The following is a 16,836-nucleotide window of genomic DNA, read 5'->3' as shown; positions in this document are numbered from 1 at the left end:
GCCACAACATTTGGATTTCTTTGTCCTACTTTTGTTCATTTACCATTTTAAATGAATGATTGCATGCCTAACCAAAAATTAACCAGTCAAGAAATCACAAAGAGCATTTGTAAGATCTCACAAAAGCAGAAAAACAGGAGGCACTGTTACAGAACATGGTGGCACATCATAGCCTTTGCCAGTAAGGGTGGTTTGTGTCTAAACCCTTGCAGTTCACTCTAGACCCCTCATCGACTAAGCCATGTCCACACACGATTGCTGGATCATCTTCAGTTATTAAAGAAATACCACAAACACATACTCCAAGCACACCAAACATCTTCCTTGTCTTTACTAGAATCACTCCATGGAGGCAGCACAACATGCTGAGATTAGCAGGAAGTCAAAAGGGCTTTAAACTCTGCTAAGAACATTGTAAATGACTGTAGAACATAAATGGGTTATCATTTTGATGGGAAATCTGATACTTGTATGGTTTGTAAATTCAAAAATAAAATCTGGAGGTCTTCCTTCCAGTGTAATTTGATCAAAAACTAACCACAGAGTTTTGGTGCTTAGGAAAATCTTTTGCTAGCTTCAACACCTGCGTAAAAATGTCACACCTGAGAGTGTCTGGTAGTTAGACTGTACATCACCAAAGGAATGTTGAGGATGTTTTTATACAAAAATACTTTCAGTTTTCATTTAAACAGCACACTGACTCACTAATATGAAGTGTCTCTTTCTAATACAAGAAAACATACCTGACTAGAAAAAAGAAAATATCTTAGATGAGTATAAATTACAAACATTCTTGGTTTTAGATTCACATTGCACAATATGCAGAAGGGCACATAATGTAAGTTGTCAATAGATTGATTTAAGACTTTCTTTAAAAGAGTTGTCTTTGCTTTACAAAAATAAAATAATCAGCACCAGTCTTAAAATATGCAAGGTGTGACAAGACAGAAAAGAGTGCAGCTTAAAGCACCCACAAAAAGAAAATAATTCTGTGATTTTGGATTGTCAGATTGTTTTTTTTGTGGATGTGTCTGAGCATCACAACATTCCATAACAACACTGCAATAAACTTGATTTTGAATAATCAAATATAAGAGGGTAAAACTTTTGCCCTTGACAAGCCTGACACATATATTTCCACATCAATTCCTGATAATAAAGTTACTTTAAAAAATGTAATGAAAAAGTGACCAAACAACAAGTGCATAAAAGTTTTGAAAAAATGTTAGACTTGTTTTTTTGTGAAACACTGAGCCCAAGTGATGAGAACATTTTCATTCCTGCATCTCTCTATAAAGTCATCACATTATGATGGTCTTCAATCAATCATTTCTCCTGAACTGGACACATAAACACAAATACACTGTGACACCTAAAGTGTCCCACCACCTTAAATGAATAGTTCCCCCAAAATAAATATTCTGTCATCAGCCTCATGTTGTTCCAAACCTGTATGACATTGTTTGTTCTGTGGAACATTAAAGGAGATGTTTGGCAGAATGAAAGCCTCAGTCACCATTAATTTTCAATGTATGGAAAAATATGCAATGGAAGTGAATAGCTAAAATATAAATTTTTTGGGTGCACTATCCCACAAGTTAGACAGAGCTTCTTCCCTGTGTAAAACTGAAAAAGCACTTTCCACGTATGAATGAATGTTACATTTACATAATGCGTTTCTGACACTACACTCAAAGAGCTGTACACAGTTAACAGGGAACTCTCCTCAATCGCCAGTACACTCAGCAGGCACCAGCTATTTGTGGAGAGGAGAGAGTAGAGTTATAGAGCCAATTAATGGATGGGGATTATTAGGAGGCCATGACTGATGAGAGCCAATGAGGGGAATTTGGCCAGGACACCAGGGTTACACCTCTACTCTTTTCGAGAAGTGTCCTGGGATTTTTAATGACCATAGAGAGTCAGAACCTCGGTTTTACGTCTCATGCGAAGGACAGATATGAACAGTGACGGAATAAATATCTATGCTGGCCTGAAATCGACATCAAATCAACGCAGTTTTAATGTCTGGACACAGGATCATAAATGTCTAAAACAACCTAAACTAAAAAAGAACATTTCAATCAGGGAAGTTATCATACTTCACCTGAAAATTATGAAGATTAATGTCTAGGCACCAGCCTAAAAATGGAAACTCTAAGAATTTCATTTGAATTTAGAATTCAGAACTCAGTATTTGGAGGAGCAGTACAAAACTTTAAAAACACCTGCCTAATATTGTGTATGTCCCCCGTGTGCTGCCAAAACAGGGCCAACCCGCATCTCAGAATAGCATTCTGAGATGCTATTCTTCTCAACACAATTGTACACTGCGGTTATCGGAGTTACCGTAGACTGTCAGTTCGAACCAGTCTGGCCATTTTCTGTTGACCTCTCACTTCAACAAGGCATTTCCATCCACAGAACTGCCACTCACTGGGTGTTTTTGGCACCATTCAGAGTAAATTCTAGACTGTTGTGTGTGAAAATCCCAAGAGATCAACAGTTACAGAAACTGCCCGTCTGGCACCAACAATCATCCATGCGATTTTCTAATATGCCAATCGTGTGGCGGCAGTGCAGTGCATAAAATCATTCAGATACGGGTCAGGAGCTTCAGTTAATGTTCGCATCAACCATCAGAATGGGGAAACAATGTGATCTCAGTGATTTTGACCGTGGCATTATTGTTGGTGCATGATGGTCTAGTTTGAGTATTTATGTAACTGCTGATCTCCTGGGATTTTCACACACAAAAGTCTCTAGAATTTACTCAGAATGGTGCTAAAAACAAAAAACATCCAGTGAGCAGCAGTTTTGCAGATGGAAACGCCTTGATGATGAGAGAGGTCAACAGAGAATGGCCAGACTGGTTCAGACTGACAAAGTCTACGGTAACTCAGATAACCACTCTGTAAAATTGTCAGAACAAAATACTGATGAACAGATACAGCATGATTCAAGTTTTATTATTAACATTATATCTATCTGGGAGGGGACTGAAACTGATGGCTTTCTGTTTTCAAAATATATTTTGGTCTTAGCTGAAATTCCCCTCTTAAACAAACACACATATATAGAACCTGTGGGTGAGAGCGCCCTGCAGATGAACCACACTTGATGTATGAAATGTTCATGCATGTTCATGGTTATGATCATGCATTTCATATATTTTATCTCTTGTGAGGTGGAGCTGTTTCTTAATTTTTGTATGTGTTCAGCACTCGCAACGGTTTTGTCACTGGACTCTGCATCCAGTTTACACTATGTCAAGGCATTTCTTGATAGGTTGACATTGTTGAATTTGTGTAAGAAAGGTCCAGATAACACAAACCAGCTGTAACATTACAGTGCCAAAAAAAAAAGCTTGCAGCTCAAGTTTCAGTATTTTCCAATCAACTATTAAGGATTATCTGAAGCACTCTGTCTTTTATTTTTAAATCAGAACATCTGCTCGACTGTTCAGGGCTTCTCCGTGACCTCTGCCTTCATGTGTACCAAATGGGTCATGCCGCTGTGGGCATCTCCCACACCTCCCCAGCAACTTCTGCAAGCAGTCTGGGCAGCCTTGAGGCTTGTGGCGTTCTCGCCATTGTGTGCTGTCATGGGAACTTTGAGAAACTTTGGATTCTCTATTTGGTTTGGCTCAGGAGCCAGCCATCCCCTGAGGAGAGATAGTCCCTTCCCATCGTGCCACAGAGCTAACCGCTCAACGTGCTTTCTCGGCAACCTCTTGGCTTCTCACTGGGAGTGGGGCTACCGTGGGAGCATGGTTCTATAGTTTGACAGGCTGCCAGACTGGGAGTGATGGTGCTGCTGCTGCTGCTGCTGCTGCTGTTGTTGTGGTTGCTGCTGCTGTTGTGACTGTATGTATCCCACAGTGCTTTGCTGTTGAATATTAGGTGTGTGGAATATGGCCTGAGTGGGACCGCTGTGGATGAGACCCTGAGGCTGCATCTTTGAGATATGGAGAAAGAGCAAGAGAGAGAGTGATGTGGTTATCAGTATGCTTTGTGCAATGCTCTAAGGCATAGAATAAAGTATGACATTAGTATCTGAACATGAACTGTTTATCATTGAAATTAACCATACAATATTACAATATTCAGGTTCCTTGAATAATAATGGATTTACTGCTCTCAGCAGCCTATTACAATGATAAAATCTCTTTATATTTTAACAGAACAGATTCTTGCAAATTTTTTTTACACAGACTAATTAAGATATTGGTAACAATTTATTTCCGTGTCCCTGTTACAGTGTAATTACCTAAGTAAGTACAGAGTAATAAATAACTTAAAAACATGAAACACAAGCACTTAAAATATAATTAAGTTATGGAACAGCATATACTTATACATTGTAATTATATATGTGTGGTATTATAACATACTGTATGTGTAACAGGCCAGTCTTGTAACAAATATTTGTGTAAGTGGGAAATCACTAGTTTCAGCTAATTCACTAGTACACTACTGAATACATGTAATGGCTTCATAATTACATAAGAATTACACAATATGACTTGAGTATTAATCACTGTAAAATACAGTGTACTGTACTTAAGTGTACTTCATGTGTACCTACATACAGTATCTTAACAAGCTGTGTTTAAATTTAAATTAACTTGCTAGTATACAGCTATGTATACTATGTAATGGTTTTTAATTGCTTCATAATAATGTATAATTATTATTTCAATAGAAATACACAATATTATGGAATATTAATCACTGTTCAGTTGGGGATGTGGTACGCCATTTGGTTTCGTAGTACTTGGGTAATTACGATGTAACAGTAACACTGTAAAATTAAGCGTTACCAAGATATTTTATTCATTTTTATTTTTTATAAAATACCACAAATGACAATAAATCTCATATTGTGTATCAGTGTTGTGTAACAACTACCTCGTAATTACTCTGATTGAAGCCTCAAGAGCTTTATTTCAGCCAGAAATGAAAATTTGCTCATCATTTATTCACCCTCATGCCATCTCTGATGTGTATGACTTTCTTCCTTCTGAAGAACACAATTTAAGATTTTTAGAAGAATATCTCAGTCCTGTTGGTCTATTCAATGCAAGTGAATGGTGGCTAGAACTTTGAAGCTCCAAAAAGACATAAAGGCAACATAAAGGTAATCCATATGACTCCAGTGGTTAAATCCATATCTTCAGAAGTGATATGATAGGTGTGGGTGATAAACAAATCAATATTTTTTTACTATAAATTGTCCTCCCTGCCTAATAGATGGCGATATGCATGAATAATGTGAATCGCCAAAAACAAAAAAGGAAGAAAGTGAAAGTGGAGATTTATAGTAAAAAATTACTTAAACATTGAATACTGTTTTTTACCCACACCTATCATATTGCTTCTGAAGACATGTATTTAATCAATGGAGAACCTATGGAATAATTTTATAATGCCTTTATATGCTTTTTGGAGCTTTAAAAATTTGGTCACCATTCACTTGCATTGTGCGAAACTTCAAAGCTGAAATATTCTTCTAAAAATCTTTGTTTGTGTTCTGCAAAACAAAGAAAGTCATAGCATCTGGGATGAACATGGGTGAGTAAACAATGATAGAATTAATATTTTTGGGTGAACTATCCGTTTAGGTACTGTACACTGATATTAAAATTTGTTGTGCATTTCAAGTTGGACAAGACAAAATTAATGACTTTTGTTCAGAAAGTTATTCACTTAAAAGAACTGACTCATAAAGAGTCTTTTGTTCAGGAAACGGATTAGACTAGTCCCGCTGTGCTTTGACGTAGCAGTGTTCCATACACATCGGTGGAAAATGTATAGTTGAAGTCAGAAGTTTACATACACTTTAGTCATTAGAAAAAAAAATTAACCACTCCATAGATTTCATATTAGCAAACTTTTGGCAAGTTGTTTAGGGCATCTACTTTCAGCATGACACAAGTAATTTTTCCAACAATTGTTTACAGACAGATTGTTTCACTTTGAATTGACTATAATCACAATTCCAGTGGGTCAGAAGTTTACATACACTTAACTCTGCCTTTAAGCAGCTTGGAAAATTCCAGAAAATTATGTTAAGCCTTTAGACAATTAGCCAATTAGCTTCTTATATGAGGTGTTCTGAATTGGAGGTGTACCTGTGGATCTATTTTAAGATCCTATTTTCAAACTCAGTGCCTCTTCATTTTTTATTTAAAATAAATCAGCCAAAACCTCATTAAATAAAACAATTGTTGACCTCCACAAGTCTGGTTTATCCTTGGGAGCAATTTCCAAATGCCTGAAGTTACCATGTTCATCTGTACAAATAATAGTACGGAAGTATAAACACCATGGGACCATGCAGCCATTATACCTCTAAGGAAGGAGATGCGTTCTGTCTCCTAGAGATGAACGTAGATTGGTGTGAAAAGTGCAAATCAATCCCACATTTTGGAGAAATGTCCTCTGGTCTAATGAAACAAAAATTCAACTGTTTGGCCATATTGACCATAGTTATGTTTAGAGGAAAAAGGGGGAGGCTTGCAAGCTGAAGAACACCATCCCAATCATGAAGGATGGGAGTGGCAGCATCATGTTGTGGGGGTGCTTTGCTTTGGTACTGGTGCACTTCACTAAATAGATGGCATCATGAGGAAAGCTGTTACAAATGGGTCTTCCAAATGGACAATGAGCCCAAGCATACCTACAAAGTTGTGGCAAAATGGCTTAAGTACAACAAAGTCAAGGTATTGGAGTGGCCATCTCAAAGCCCTGACCTCAGTCCGATTCACAGGGCAGTTCTCAGGGGAAAACTGAAAAAGTGTGTATGATACCTTCAAACCAGACTAGTTACACCAGTTCTGTCTGGAGGAATGGGATAAAATTCCAGCAACTTATGGTGAGAAGCTTGTAGAAGGCTACCCAAAATGTTTGGCCCAAGTTAAATAATTTAAAGGCAATGCTACCAAATACTAACTGTATGTGTATGTAAACATCTGACCCACTGGGAATGTGATGAAATAAATAATAGCTGAAATAAATGATTGCCAAAACAAATGTATGCAAGTATGCACTGTTGTGAATCCAGCTGAAATTTTGCACAAGAACCTAATAAACAACGATTAGTGAATGAGACCCAATTCGTTTTTTGGTGTTTTGTCTACCTGAAAGAACTGCTGAGGCTGCTGTAATGGTAAGCTGTTTTGGGCAGCCGAGGGGTGAGTGGTGTAGGTGGCTGTGGACTGATGGGTAATGAAACTGTTATGGGGGATCATGATTGGTGAGGTGAAGACTGGGGAGGGAACAATCACAGCATTACAATTCATCTGCTGCACAGGGAATGAGGGAGCCATCATCTGCTGCTCCAGAGGATATCTGTAACACACATACACACAAATTTAAAACAATAACATCCATTTTATGAGTTTACATGAATTTTGAGTTTAGATATTTGAGCCATACAGTACAGGGCCATGCACACACTTACTTGGTTTGTTGAATAGTTGAGTTGAACTGGGAAGACTGAGCCCCCCCACTGCTGTCTGGTACAAGTGTTTGCATTGGCTGATTGAACAAGAGCCTAACAATCAGAAAACACCTGACATTACTGATAACAGCCAATCAGAGAGCCCCATTTATTGTTCAGCAAGTTTATTCACTGCCTGGCCAAAAACAAAAGTTGCATACTCTAATATATCGTTGGACAGCCTTTGGCTTGATTATGGCACGCATTTGTCGTGGCATAGTTTTGACAACCTCATGCATCGTCACAACATTTATTTCCATCCAGAGTTGCATTAATTTTTGGCCGAGATCTTGTATTGGTGACGGGAGAGTCGAACCACTCCGTAAATTCTTCTCCAGCACATCCAAAAGACTTTCAATGGGGTTAAGGTCAGGACTCTGTAGTGGTCAATTCATGCTCCCTGAACCACTTTTTCACAATTTGAGGCCGACGAATTGTCGTCCTGGAATATGCCCGTGCCATCAGGGAAGAAAAAAATCCATTGATGGGATTACCTGGTCATTCAGTACATTCAAGTAGTCAGCTGACTTCATTTATTGCCACATAATGTTGTTGAGCCTAGACCTGACCAATTGAAGCAACCCCAGATAATAACACTGCCTCCAGAGGCTTGTACAGTGGGCACTATGCATGATGGGTGTATCGCTTCATGTGCTTCCCTTCTTACCCTGACACCCCCATCGCTTTGGAATAGGATGAATCTGGACTCATCAGACCACATTACCTTTTTCCATTGCTCCAGAGTACAATCTTTATGCTCCTTAGCAAACTGAAGTAGTTTTTTCTGATTAGCCTCACTAACAAGTGTCTTTCTTGTGGCCACACAGTTGTTTAGTCCAAATTCTGTAAATTCTCATCACTTTGTGCATGTGTAAAAAAATGCTCCTATTTTTAATATTAAACATAGCCGTGAGCTCTACTGTCGATTTTCTACGATGTGACTTCACAAAGCTCCGATCACGATCATTCAAGATTTTTTTCCTACCACATATCTTCCGCAAAGCTGACAGTTCACCACTATCCTTACAGGTTTAATAATGCATTGGACAGTTCTTACCCCAATTCTAGTGTTTTCTTTGCTTGATGCAGGCCAATAATTTGCACCTTCTGAAACATAGTAACATCTTTTCCACGACCACGGGATATGTCTTCCGACATGGTTGTTTAAGTAATGAGAAGCTACACACTGCATCAGTTAGGGTTCAAATAATTGTTGCCAGCTGAAACATATTAATCACTGCAATAATGATCCAATCATAAGCTCTGCTTATTTAAATCCAAACAGCACTTTTTTTCTGGCCAGGCAGTGTATGATACCGTACAAACCATTAGTTGGGGTTATTCCAACCAGAGATATTTGGTCTGTTCCAAAATTTAGTGAGCTTCCTCGCGGTCTCCTGCCTACATATGCAGCTGTCTTCTACGACAGCATCCTAACTGAATTGATGCTTCATAAGAGAGCGATTTGGAGTGCTCTACATAGGCGGCAGCTTCGCACATCATTCAAATAGTGCTTCTCACTCGCATACACGGAACTCGACTCACAACTGATTGCAATCAAAGATCTTCAATACAGGTGACGCAAGAGAAACGATGCAATCCTCTATTGAGCCTAAATACACAATTTTTTTGTAAAATAGTAATTTTTTTGGTCATAATAAACTGTTATTTATCAAAACTTTTCAGTATTGAATAGATTATAAGTCTATTTATAATCTCAATATCTCTCGCATTATCCGCCATCTTGGATTTATTTTTCCACCGAGCTCATCACTGTGCATTCTGGGATCTTCCTAACCGAGGAATAATACATATGATGCTACCTTAAAATTTGGCCAAAATTAGATATCTTAAGAGGCAGCATAATTAAGATACCTACCTTTTGGAACAGTCTTCACGTCGGGAGTTTACCTATGCCTTAAATTCTGCCTGTGGAGGATGCTCACTAAGATTTGGAACAGACCCATTATCGCTAAGATCATTTTACTTCAAATGACATTGTTTCTATGAAGTTAATCAAGATGGAACATCTGTACTTTTGTCAGTGTTGTGTGTTATGTTAGTGTTCTTCTGTGTGTAAAGGTGTGCTGTTACCGTAGCTGTCCATCCTGGCTGTAGTCGTTGTTTGTGTGTCTTTGGCAGTGTGTGTCTTGTTGGCTTCGGTGTCCGTGGTTGGAAGAGAACATCATTGGGTTGCTGTAGAAGGGTGTGGTGAGACTGGTGTGTGTCTGCATAGGAACACTGATGGCCTGCATGGGTCCACTCTGAACCAGTCTCTGCTGGCCCTAAACACGCACAAGACAACCATCACTCTGTGTGTGGCTCTGTAAGTTGTTATATGTAAGGGATAATGCACAGTCAGCCGGTTGTTGAACTACAGCCACTTTGCGTTGGGGTCCTAATCACCCTGTGGGGGTTTATTTTGCTTTAGCAACTGTACATTATTACACGGCTACTAACCAAATGAATAAATACATCGACGTACAATTTTGATTTGTGTTGAAAATATATAATAAGCAAAATAAATATTTTATGAAAATTAGGTCCGACACCTAATTTTCCAGCATAAGAAGCAAAAGATGAATCGCAATACCCAGATGAGTGATCTGATATGTGGATGTGCGGTTGTTACTCAGAGATATCAGACCGCTAGTTGGTGCCATAAACAAATCAGAATCAAGTATTTCATGTAACAAGTGCGTGTAATGTGCATCTGTGTTTTTACCTGAGCAGACGAGCTACTTGGCTGTTCTCTAAGCAGTGTGTGTGATGAATGTGAGACACAGTGTTGGGGTTTCGGGTGTGTGCTGTGTTGGGTCGGCCTGCCTGGACCCTGCTGCTGTAGACTGGGACCAGTGAACTCTCCCTGTATTGGTTGCTGGAGCAACATCTGCAAAAACACAGATTCAAACACACTGCTCAGAACAAGCCTGACATCTGTGATAGTTTTTAGTTGTGATAATATATGTAGTTTACATCTACATAACATAATAATTCCTTAAAAAGCCTTAGCCATTTACAATGACATTTTAACAAATGATCCAAAGGTGATTTTTAGTTGATGTATAAAGTTAGTTACTCTCATCTTTACAGGTGTAGTTAATAATTTATTAATTCTAACAAAATATCTGTTGTTTTATAAATGAATACCCCACCCTTTTAATAAAACGGCATGTTTGAATGTGTACTTGGATGTTTAAGTGTGGCTTCATTGTCTATTCACTTTTTCGGAATGTAGACATTTCTTCCTTTTTAATTTCACTTATATTACATATACTCTGTGTTCTATCTGATCCACACTTAAACAAATACAGACAAAAATGGCACGATATACAACATGTGTGTACTTGTAGGTTTGCAAGCTGCAATTTCTCTTTAATGTCATGCAGCTCCTCTTGTTGCGTTTTGATGTCTGCCTGTAGAATGCGTGTTCGCTCTTCCAGCTGTTCCTTCAGTTGATGCATGACGCCTAACTGAGGCTGCTGGAATCCATACAGAGCTTGTGTCTGAAACCCACATTCACAGAACATTGAGAACACTCAAACACAACAGCAGACATACAATCTAAGATTACATAAATAGTAGGAGAGAGAAAAACAGATGGAAAGAGGGAGAGAGAAAGCGGGAAGTGGGGACTGACCATGGTCGAATGTTGACTGCAGGAGGGGGAGACTGGCGTGGGCTCAGAGGAGCTCTGCCTCTGAATCAGGGTCTACAACAAACAGAGAGACAAAGCTTTCTGACACATGCACATGCTTTCACACACTGTAAAGAGGAATCTAGCCTTTATCATGTCTGAGATTTCCATAGCTTTTTTTTCTGATACTTGTGGATTTTGTATTGAGTGTTTAGACATACTGATCATCTTATGATACTAATCCCAGGCCATCATCCATCCATCCATCCATCCATCCATCCATCCATCCATTCATTTATACCCTTACAAAAAATTATTACACTATGCAGAGTTTCCATACAAAATTATTGTTACTACAGTTATTGTTACTATTAAACCTCAATAACTTAATATGGCATTTACTTCTAACATTGTAAGAAGCTTTGAAAATAATTTTCTCTTTTGATGACAGAATTGTTTGGTTGATACCAAGTTCCCCTAGTTTTGTACAAAAATATTTGGCATATTTTGGCAAAAACTATGGTTGGCAGATGGATTGTTCCAAGCATCTTGGAGAACTTGCCACAGTTCTATGTATTCAGACTTATTTCAATTGATGCTGTCTCTTCATGAAATCCCAATGATGTTGATCCAGGCTCTGTGGGGGCCATACTGTCTGTTGCAAGACTTGTTCAACTTCTATTTGCAAAAGGAATGTTTGGAATTCTAAAATGTATATTTCCTATTGACACCCCATAGCAGAAGATATAAAATAACCATCTTAGACAAAAATATTTTTATGAAACATCTAATAAGACATTTGCACAGACAAATGGATGGGTGGATGCATGGACATACAGAACTGACTAATCTACACCCTCACCTGTTGAATTCCATTTGCACACACTTGTGTACTCTGTATACACACATCATGCTTTGTAGATTTAAGAAACATTGCTAGCAGTAAGCTCCTAAAACGTTATGAATTATGTTGAGAAGGTTTTTTAAAAGTTTGACACTTCTGTGCCACAGAATGGAATTAAATAATTATCACTTATTGTCAAACAGGTTTCCTGAACACTACCCCCATTTTCCATTGGTCAGACAAAACAAATATTCCCACCCCAAACTCAAGCCAAGTTGAACCAATGTTGTTATATTGGGCTGGTCTGGATGCTCAAATAAACAGGGTAATCTTTTGATCACGCAACAGATTGCTAAGTAATTAAAAAAGCACAATTCCTCTATTCCCCTATAAATAGTGATGTGCATGAGTGTATGTTCGCATTCGTACCTTTGATCTGCTGTGTGACATTCTGCTGGAACTCTTCTCAGGACCAATAGAAGCAGATTGCCTTGACGACGTGCATGCTTCTGTGTACCTCACTGATGAGTTTGCTATGGAAACACATGAAGGGTTTCTTATATATGAGCTTCTGATTTATATGTTCACATCATAAGTAGTGCTGAAGTATTGGCAGAAGTCTGTGTGCACACGTGTACTCACATGCAGAGTCAGACATTGCTGTGTGTGATGATTTTCTAGAGCTTTGTGAGGACACTGATCGCGTGCTGCTGATTCTGTCCCGTGGGGCATCTAAAGGAGGGCACATGTCCAAAAACACCTCCTGACCCTACACACACAAACAAAGAAAAATACACTCCATAAACTGGACATAAACATGACTAACTATTCAGTAACTTTACAGACAAATGGCTCATTAAAACAAACAAGTATGAAATCGAACATTATACTAGCATGTGTGTTGGGTTTGTTTTTGCATAACACCTTGATTGAGGATGTGGCCATCTCAGACGTGCTTTCCTCTAATCCAAACTCTCTCCTTCTCTCTGCTCGGACTTCAGCATAACTTTGAAACAGTGAAAACAGAGAGAGACATTTGGGTACAAGTTTTGCTTTTTGTTTAGACTTTTTATCCTTTCACCTTGTTCATTGGTTGTAAAAAGATGACAAGAAACTTAACTCACCTTCATGATGAGTATGACTTTTTTCTTCTGCAGAACACAAACATGGACATTTAGAAGAATGTTTCAGCTCTGTTGGTCCTTACAATGCAACTGAATGGTGACCAGAACTCAGAAGGTCCAAAATAGACATAAAGGCAGCATAAAAGTAATCCATACATCTCCAGTGGTTAAATCCATATCATCTGAAGCGATATGATAGGTGTGGATGATAAACAGATGAATTTTTAAAGTCCTTTTTATTGTAAATTTCCACCTTTGAACAGCCCCAACCAGTTGGTGGCTGAATGTGAAAGTGAAAATCACTTCTATACCAGAATGTGGAAGTGAAAGTTTAGATTTACAGTAGAAAATAATGTGAATGTTGATCTCACCCACACCTATCATATTCCTTCAGAAGATATGGATGTAACCACTGGATACTTATGGATTACTTTTATGCTGCCTTTATGTGCAGTTTGGACCTTCTGAGTTCTGGTCACCATTTACATTGTGAGGACCTACGGAGATGAGATATTCTTCAAAAATCTTTGTTTGTCTTTTGCAGAAGAAAGAAAGTTCTACACATCTGTAATGGCATGAGGGTCAGTAAATGATGAGAGAATTACTTTTTTGTGTGAACTATTCCTTTAAGGTACTTGAACAAACATTGAAATCTGCAATAACATAAACTAACCACAAGATGGACACGCAGGACTAAAAACACTGTAGACAAAGTAAAACTGATTCTATTAAACCAAGATAACTATTAATGCCAATTAGCAAATTGGATAGTAACTGGTATATATCTATATCTATATATAGTATTTCAATATGTTAAACTAGAGGTTGAGGTGTTTTTGTGTGTGACTATTTCTAAGAGTATTTCCTTTTATATGCATGTGAAAGAGTTTGTGTTTACTTGCCAATCTGTGTGTGGTGTGGCACGGTGTGGTATGGACATACTTTCCATATGTATGCATAGCTGTGCGTGTGTGTGTTTTATACCTGACTACACTGTGTGTACAGACGATAAACTCTGGTTTGGAGTTCCACTGGTGGTATGTGATGTAATAATGTGTCTGCAGCCATATCCATTGCTGTCCTTTAGTCAGGAACCGATAGTAACAGGATTTTCCTTTCCCACACTGCATCACTGCAATGCACATATACACAAGATCAGTAGTCTCTAACATCAGAAAGCTTGTTACTTGTAAGCTTGGGAGTCTTTTATCTTTCCTGATGGGGGCATTTTAGCTCCTCTGTGATTCACACAAACAACACAAGAGTTTAGAAAGAGTACACTGACCTAGTTTTAAAAGAGAGACAGAGAGAGAAAGAGGGAGAGAGATTTAAAGATAATGCTTACATTGTTTATGACACTGAGCAATCAGCTCCAGGTCATCCACATGGTAGTAATCGTAGCCTGACGTTCCCAAAACCTCGAATGGCAGGTATCCAATGATAGGAGACGCCCTGCAAACACACACACACACACACGCAACACATTCCTAATTCACAAAACAATCAAGTGACCCTAAACATAGGTGCATGTACAACACCCAAGAAAACTACTGTGGACTTCCCTTCTAGTCATGTGACTGAACCTAAAACATGATGAGCCTACATACACTCCACTGAGGTAATTGAGAACTGGATGTCCATAGCCAGCTTGAGTCAAGTGTGTTTGAGTGAGTGTGTAAAGAGAAAATAGCATGTAAGCTTAAAGGGATAGTTCTGCCAAAAATGAAAATTCTGGCATCATTTACTCATTTTACCTCATTTTGTTTCAAACCCATGACTTTCTCAGCAGAACAAAAAAATATTTTTTCCAAACAAAATTAAGGTGATTAGAATAATTATTTTTCTGTTTATGTGAGTGTTACTGTTATTCTATTGGGCCGATATTGAGACCACTAAAAACGTGTATGGGCCACATTAGGGTATGGAAAAAAGATGCAGTGAATGTGAATGGTGAGTAAAGCTGTTAGTTCCTAACATTTTGTAACATCATAACATCTTGTTTTGTGTTCCACAGCAGAAAGAAGGTCATACAGGTTTGAAACAGCATGAGTGCAAGTAAATAATGATAGAATATTTGGTAAACTATCCCTTTAAAGAGAAAGTTTGAAAAGAGAACTTGAACATCCTATTATAGCTCTGTAGGGGACAGGACATCCAGTACTACGCATACACACACACACAGAGTTATGTAACGCTCTGGGGGTCAGAAACTCATTCTGAGTAGATAATCTCTATACTGGAATTTATGAATGGCCACAGCAGAATAAAGAGATCATGTTAAAATATGTGTGTGAGAACTGACTGAAACACACACACAAACACAAAAGTCTGATGTCATATCAGCCCCCCTTTAGCTGGCCTTGGGACAGTGGAAAGTCTGAATTAGCAGATGTAAATGGGTCAGCAACTAATGAATGAATCAGAGGAATGACATCATCAGAAAGAGTCACAATTCAAATGAACCAAAAAGGAGAGTTAAGTACAAGACCAAGCAGACAACATGAGAAGAGTTTGCATGACAGAGTCTCGGCAGCATTTCACAAACCTGTGATCTAAGAAGAGAAATTTCCATTCCAGACTGTGTCTTGATGTGAATTCATCACAAACGTCCTCTATGTTACACAGATCCTGTGACACACACATAGATTCGCGCATGATTGTTTTACTGGTATGGTGGGGATTTTCCATTTACAGGTGAAACTCGAAAAATTAGAATATCGTGCAAAAGTTCATTAATTTCAGTAATTCCACTTAAAAGGTGAAACTAATATATTATATAGACTCATTACAAGCAAAGTAAGATATTTCAAGCCTTTATTTGATATAATTTTGATAATTATGGCTTACAGCTTATGAAAACCCCAAATTCAGAATCTCAGAAAATTAGAATATTGTGAAAAGGTTCAGTATTGTAGGCTCAGAGTGTCACACTCTAATCAGCTAAACACCTGCAAAGGGTTCCTGAGCCTTTAAATGGTCTCTCAGTCTGGTTCAGTTGAATTCACAATCATGGGGAAGACTGCTGACCTGACAGTTGTGCAGAAAACCATCATTGACACCCTCCACAAGGAGGGAAAGCCTCAAAAGGTAATTGCAAAAGAAGTTGGGTGTTCTCAAAGTGCTGTATCAAAGCACATTAATAGAAAGTTAAGTGGAAGGGAAAAGTGTGGAAGAAAAAGGTACACAAGCAGCAGGGATGACCGTAGCCTGGAGAGGATTGTCAGGAAAAGGCCATTCAAATGTGTGGGGAGCTTCACAAGGAGTGGACTGAGGCTGGAGTTACTGCATCAAGAGCCACCACACACAGACGGGTCCTGGACATGGGCTTCAAATGTCAAACGTCTTACCTGGGCTAAAGAAAAAAAGAACTGGTCTGTTGCTCAGTGGTCCAAAGTCCTCTTTTCTGATGAGAGCAAATTTTGCATCTCATTTGGAAACCAAGGTCCCAGAGTCTGGAGGAAGAATGGAGAGGCACACAATCCAAGATGCTTGAAGTCCAGTGTGAAGTTTCCACAGTCTGTGTTGGTTTGGGGAGCCATGTCATCGGCTGGTGTTGGTCCACTGTGCTTTATTAAGTCCAGAGTCAACGCAGCCGTCTACCGGGACATTTTAGAGCACTTCATGCTTCCTTCAGCAGACAAGCTTTATGGAGATGCTGACTTCATTTTCCAGCAGGACTTGGCACCTGCCCACACTGCCAAAAGTACCAAAACCTGGTTCAATGACCA

At 38.7% G+C, this 16,836-nt stretch overlaps 1 protein-coding gene across 2 annotated transcripts in view; it reads right to left on the bottom strand.

Moving 5' to 3' along the window:
- Positions 1 to 2,400: 2,400 nt before the first annotated feature.
- LOC127643132 (neuronal PAS domain-containing protein 2-like) overlaps positions 2,401 to 16,836 on the bottom strand; it is an 81,247-nt gene continuing 66,811 nt past the window's right edge. For both annotated transcript variants that reach the window (XM_052125714.1, XM_052125715.1), the window contains 13 exons: positions 15,654 to 15,736; positions 14,454 to 14,560; positions 14,093 to 14,240; positions 12,909 to 12,990; positions 12,627 to 12,753; positions 12,414 to 12,517; positions 11,144 to 11,215; positions 10,851 to 11,009; positions 10,229 to 10,393; positions 9,598 to 9,788; positions 7,465 to 7,557; positions 7,142 to 7,352; positions 2,401 to 3,957 (listed from right to left, as the gene is read on the bottom strand). In XM_052125714.1, coding sequence (XP_051981674.1) covers positions 3,757 to 3,957; positions 7,142 to 7,352; positions 7,465 to 7,557; positions 9,598 to 9,788; positions 10,229 to 10,393; positions 10,851 to 11,009; positions 11,144 to 11,215; positions 12,414 to 12,517; positions 12,627 to 12,753; positions 12,909 to 12,990; positions 14,093 to 14,240; positions 14,454 to 14,560; positions 15,654 to 15,736 — 1,743 coding nt within the window. In that variant the 3' untranslated portion in view covers positions 2,401 to 3,756. The remainder of the gene's footprint in view (positions 3,958 to 7,141; positions 7,353 to 7,464; positions 7,558 to 9,597; positions 9,789 to 10,228; positions 10,394 to 10,850; positions 11,010 to 11,143; positions 11,216 to 12,413; positions 12,518 to 12,626; positions 12,754 to 12,908; positions 12,991 to 14,092; positions 14,241 to 14,453; positions 14,561 to 15,653; positions 15,737 to 16,836) is intronic.

This window comes from Xyrauchen texanus, chromosome 4 (genome assembly GCF_025860055.1).
Source record: "Xyrauchen texanus isolate HMW12.3.18 chromosome 4, RBS_HiC_50CHRs, whole genome shotgun sequence".
Lineage (NCBI taxonomy): Eukaryota > Metazoa > Chordata > Actinopteri > Cypriniformes > Catostomidae > Xyrauchen > Xyrauchen texanus.
Note: the sequence above shows the minus strand (reverse complement) of the source record. Positions and strands in the feature narration are given on the sequence as shown.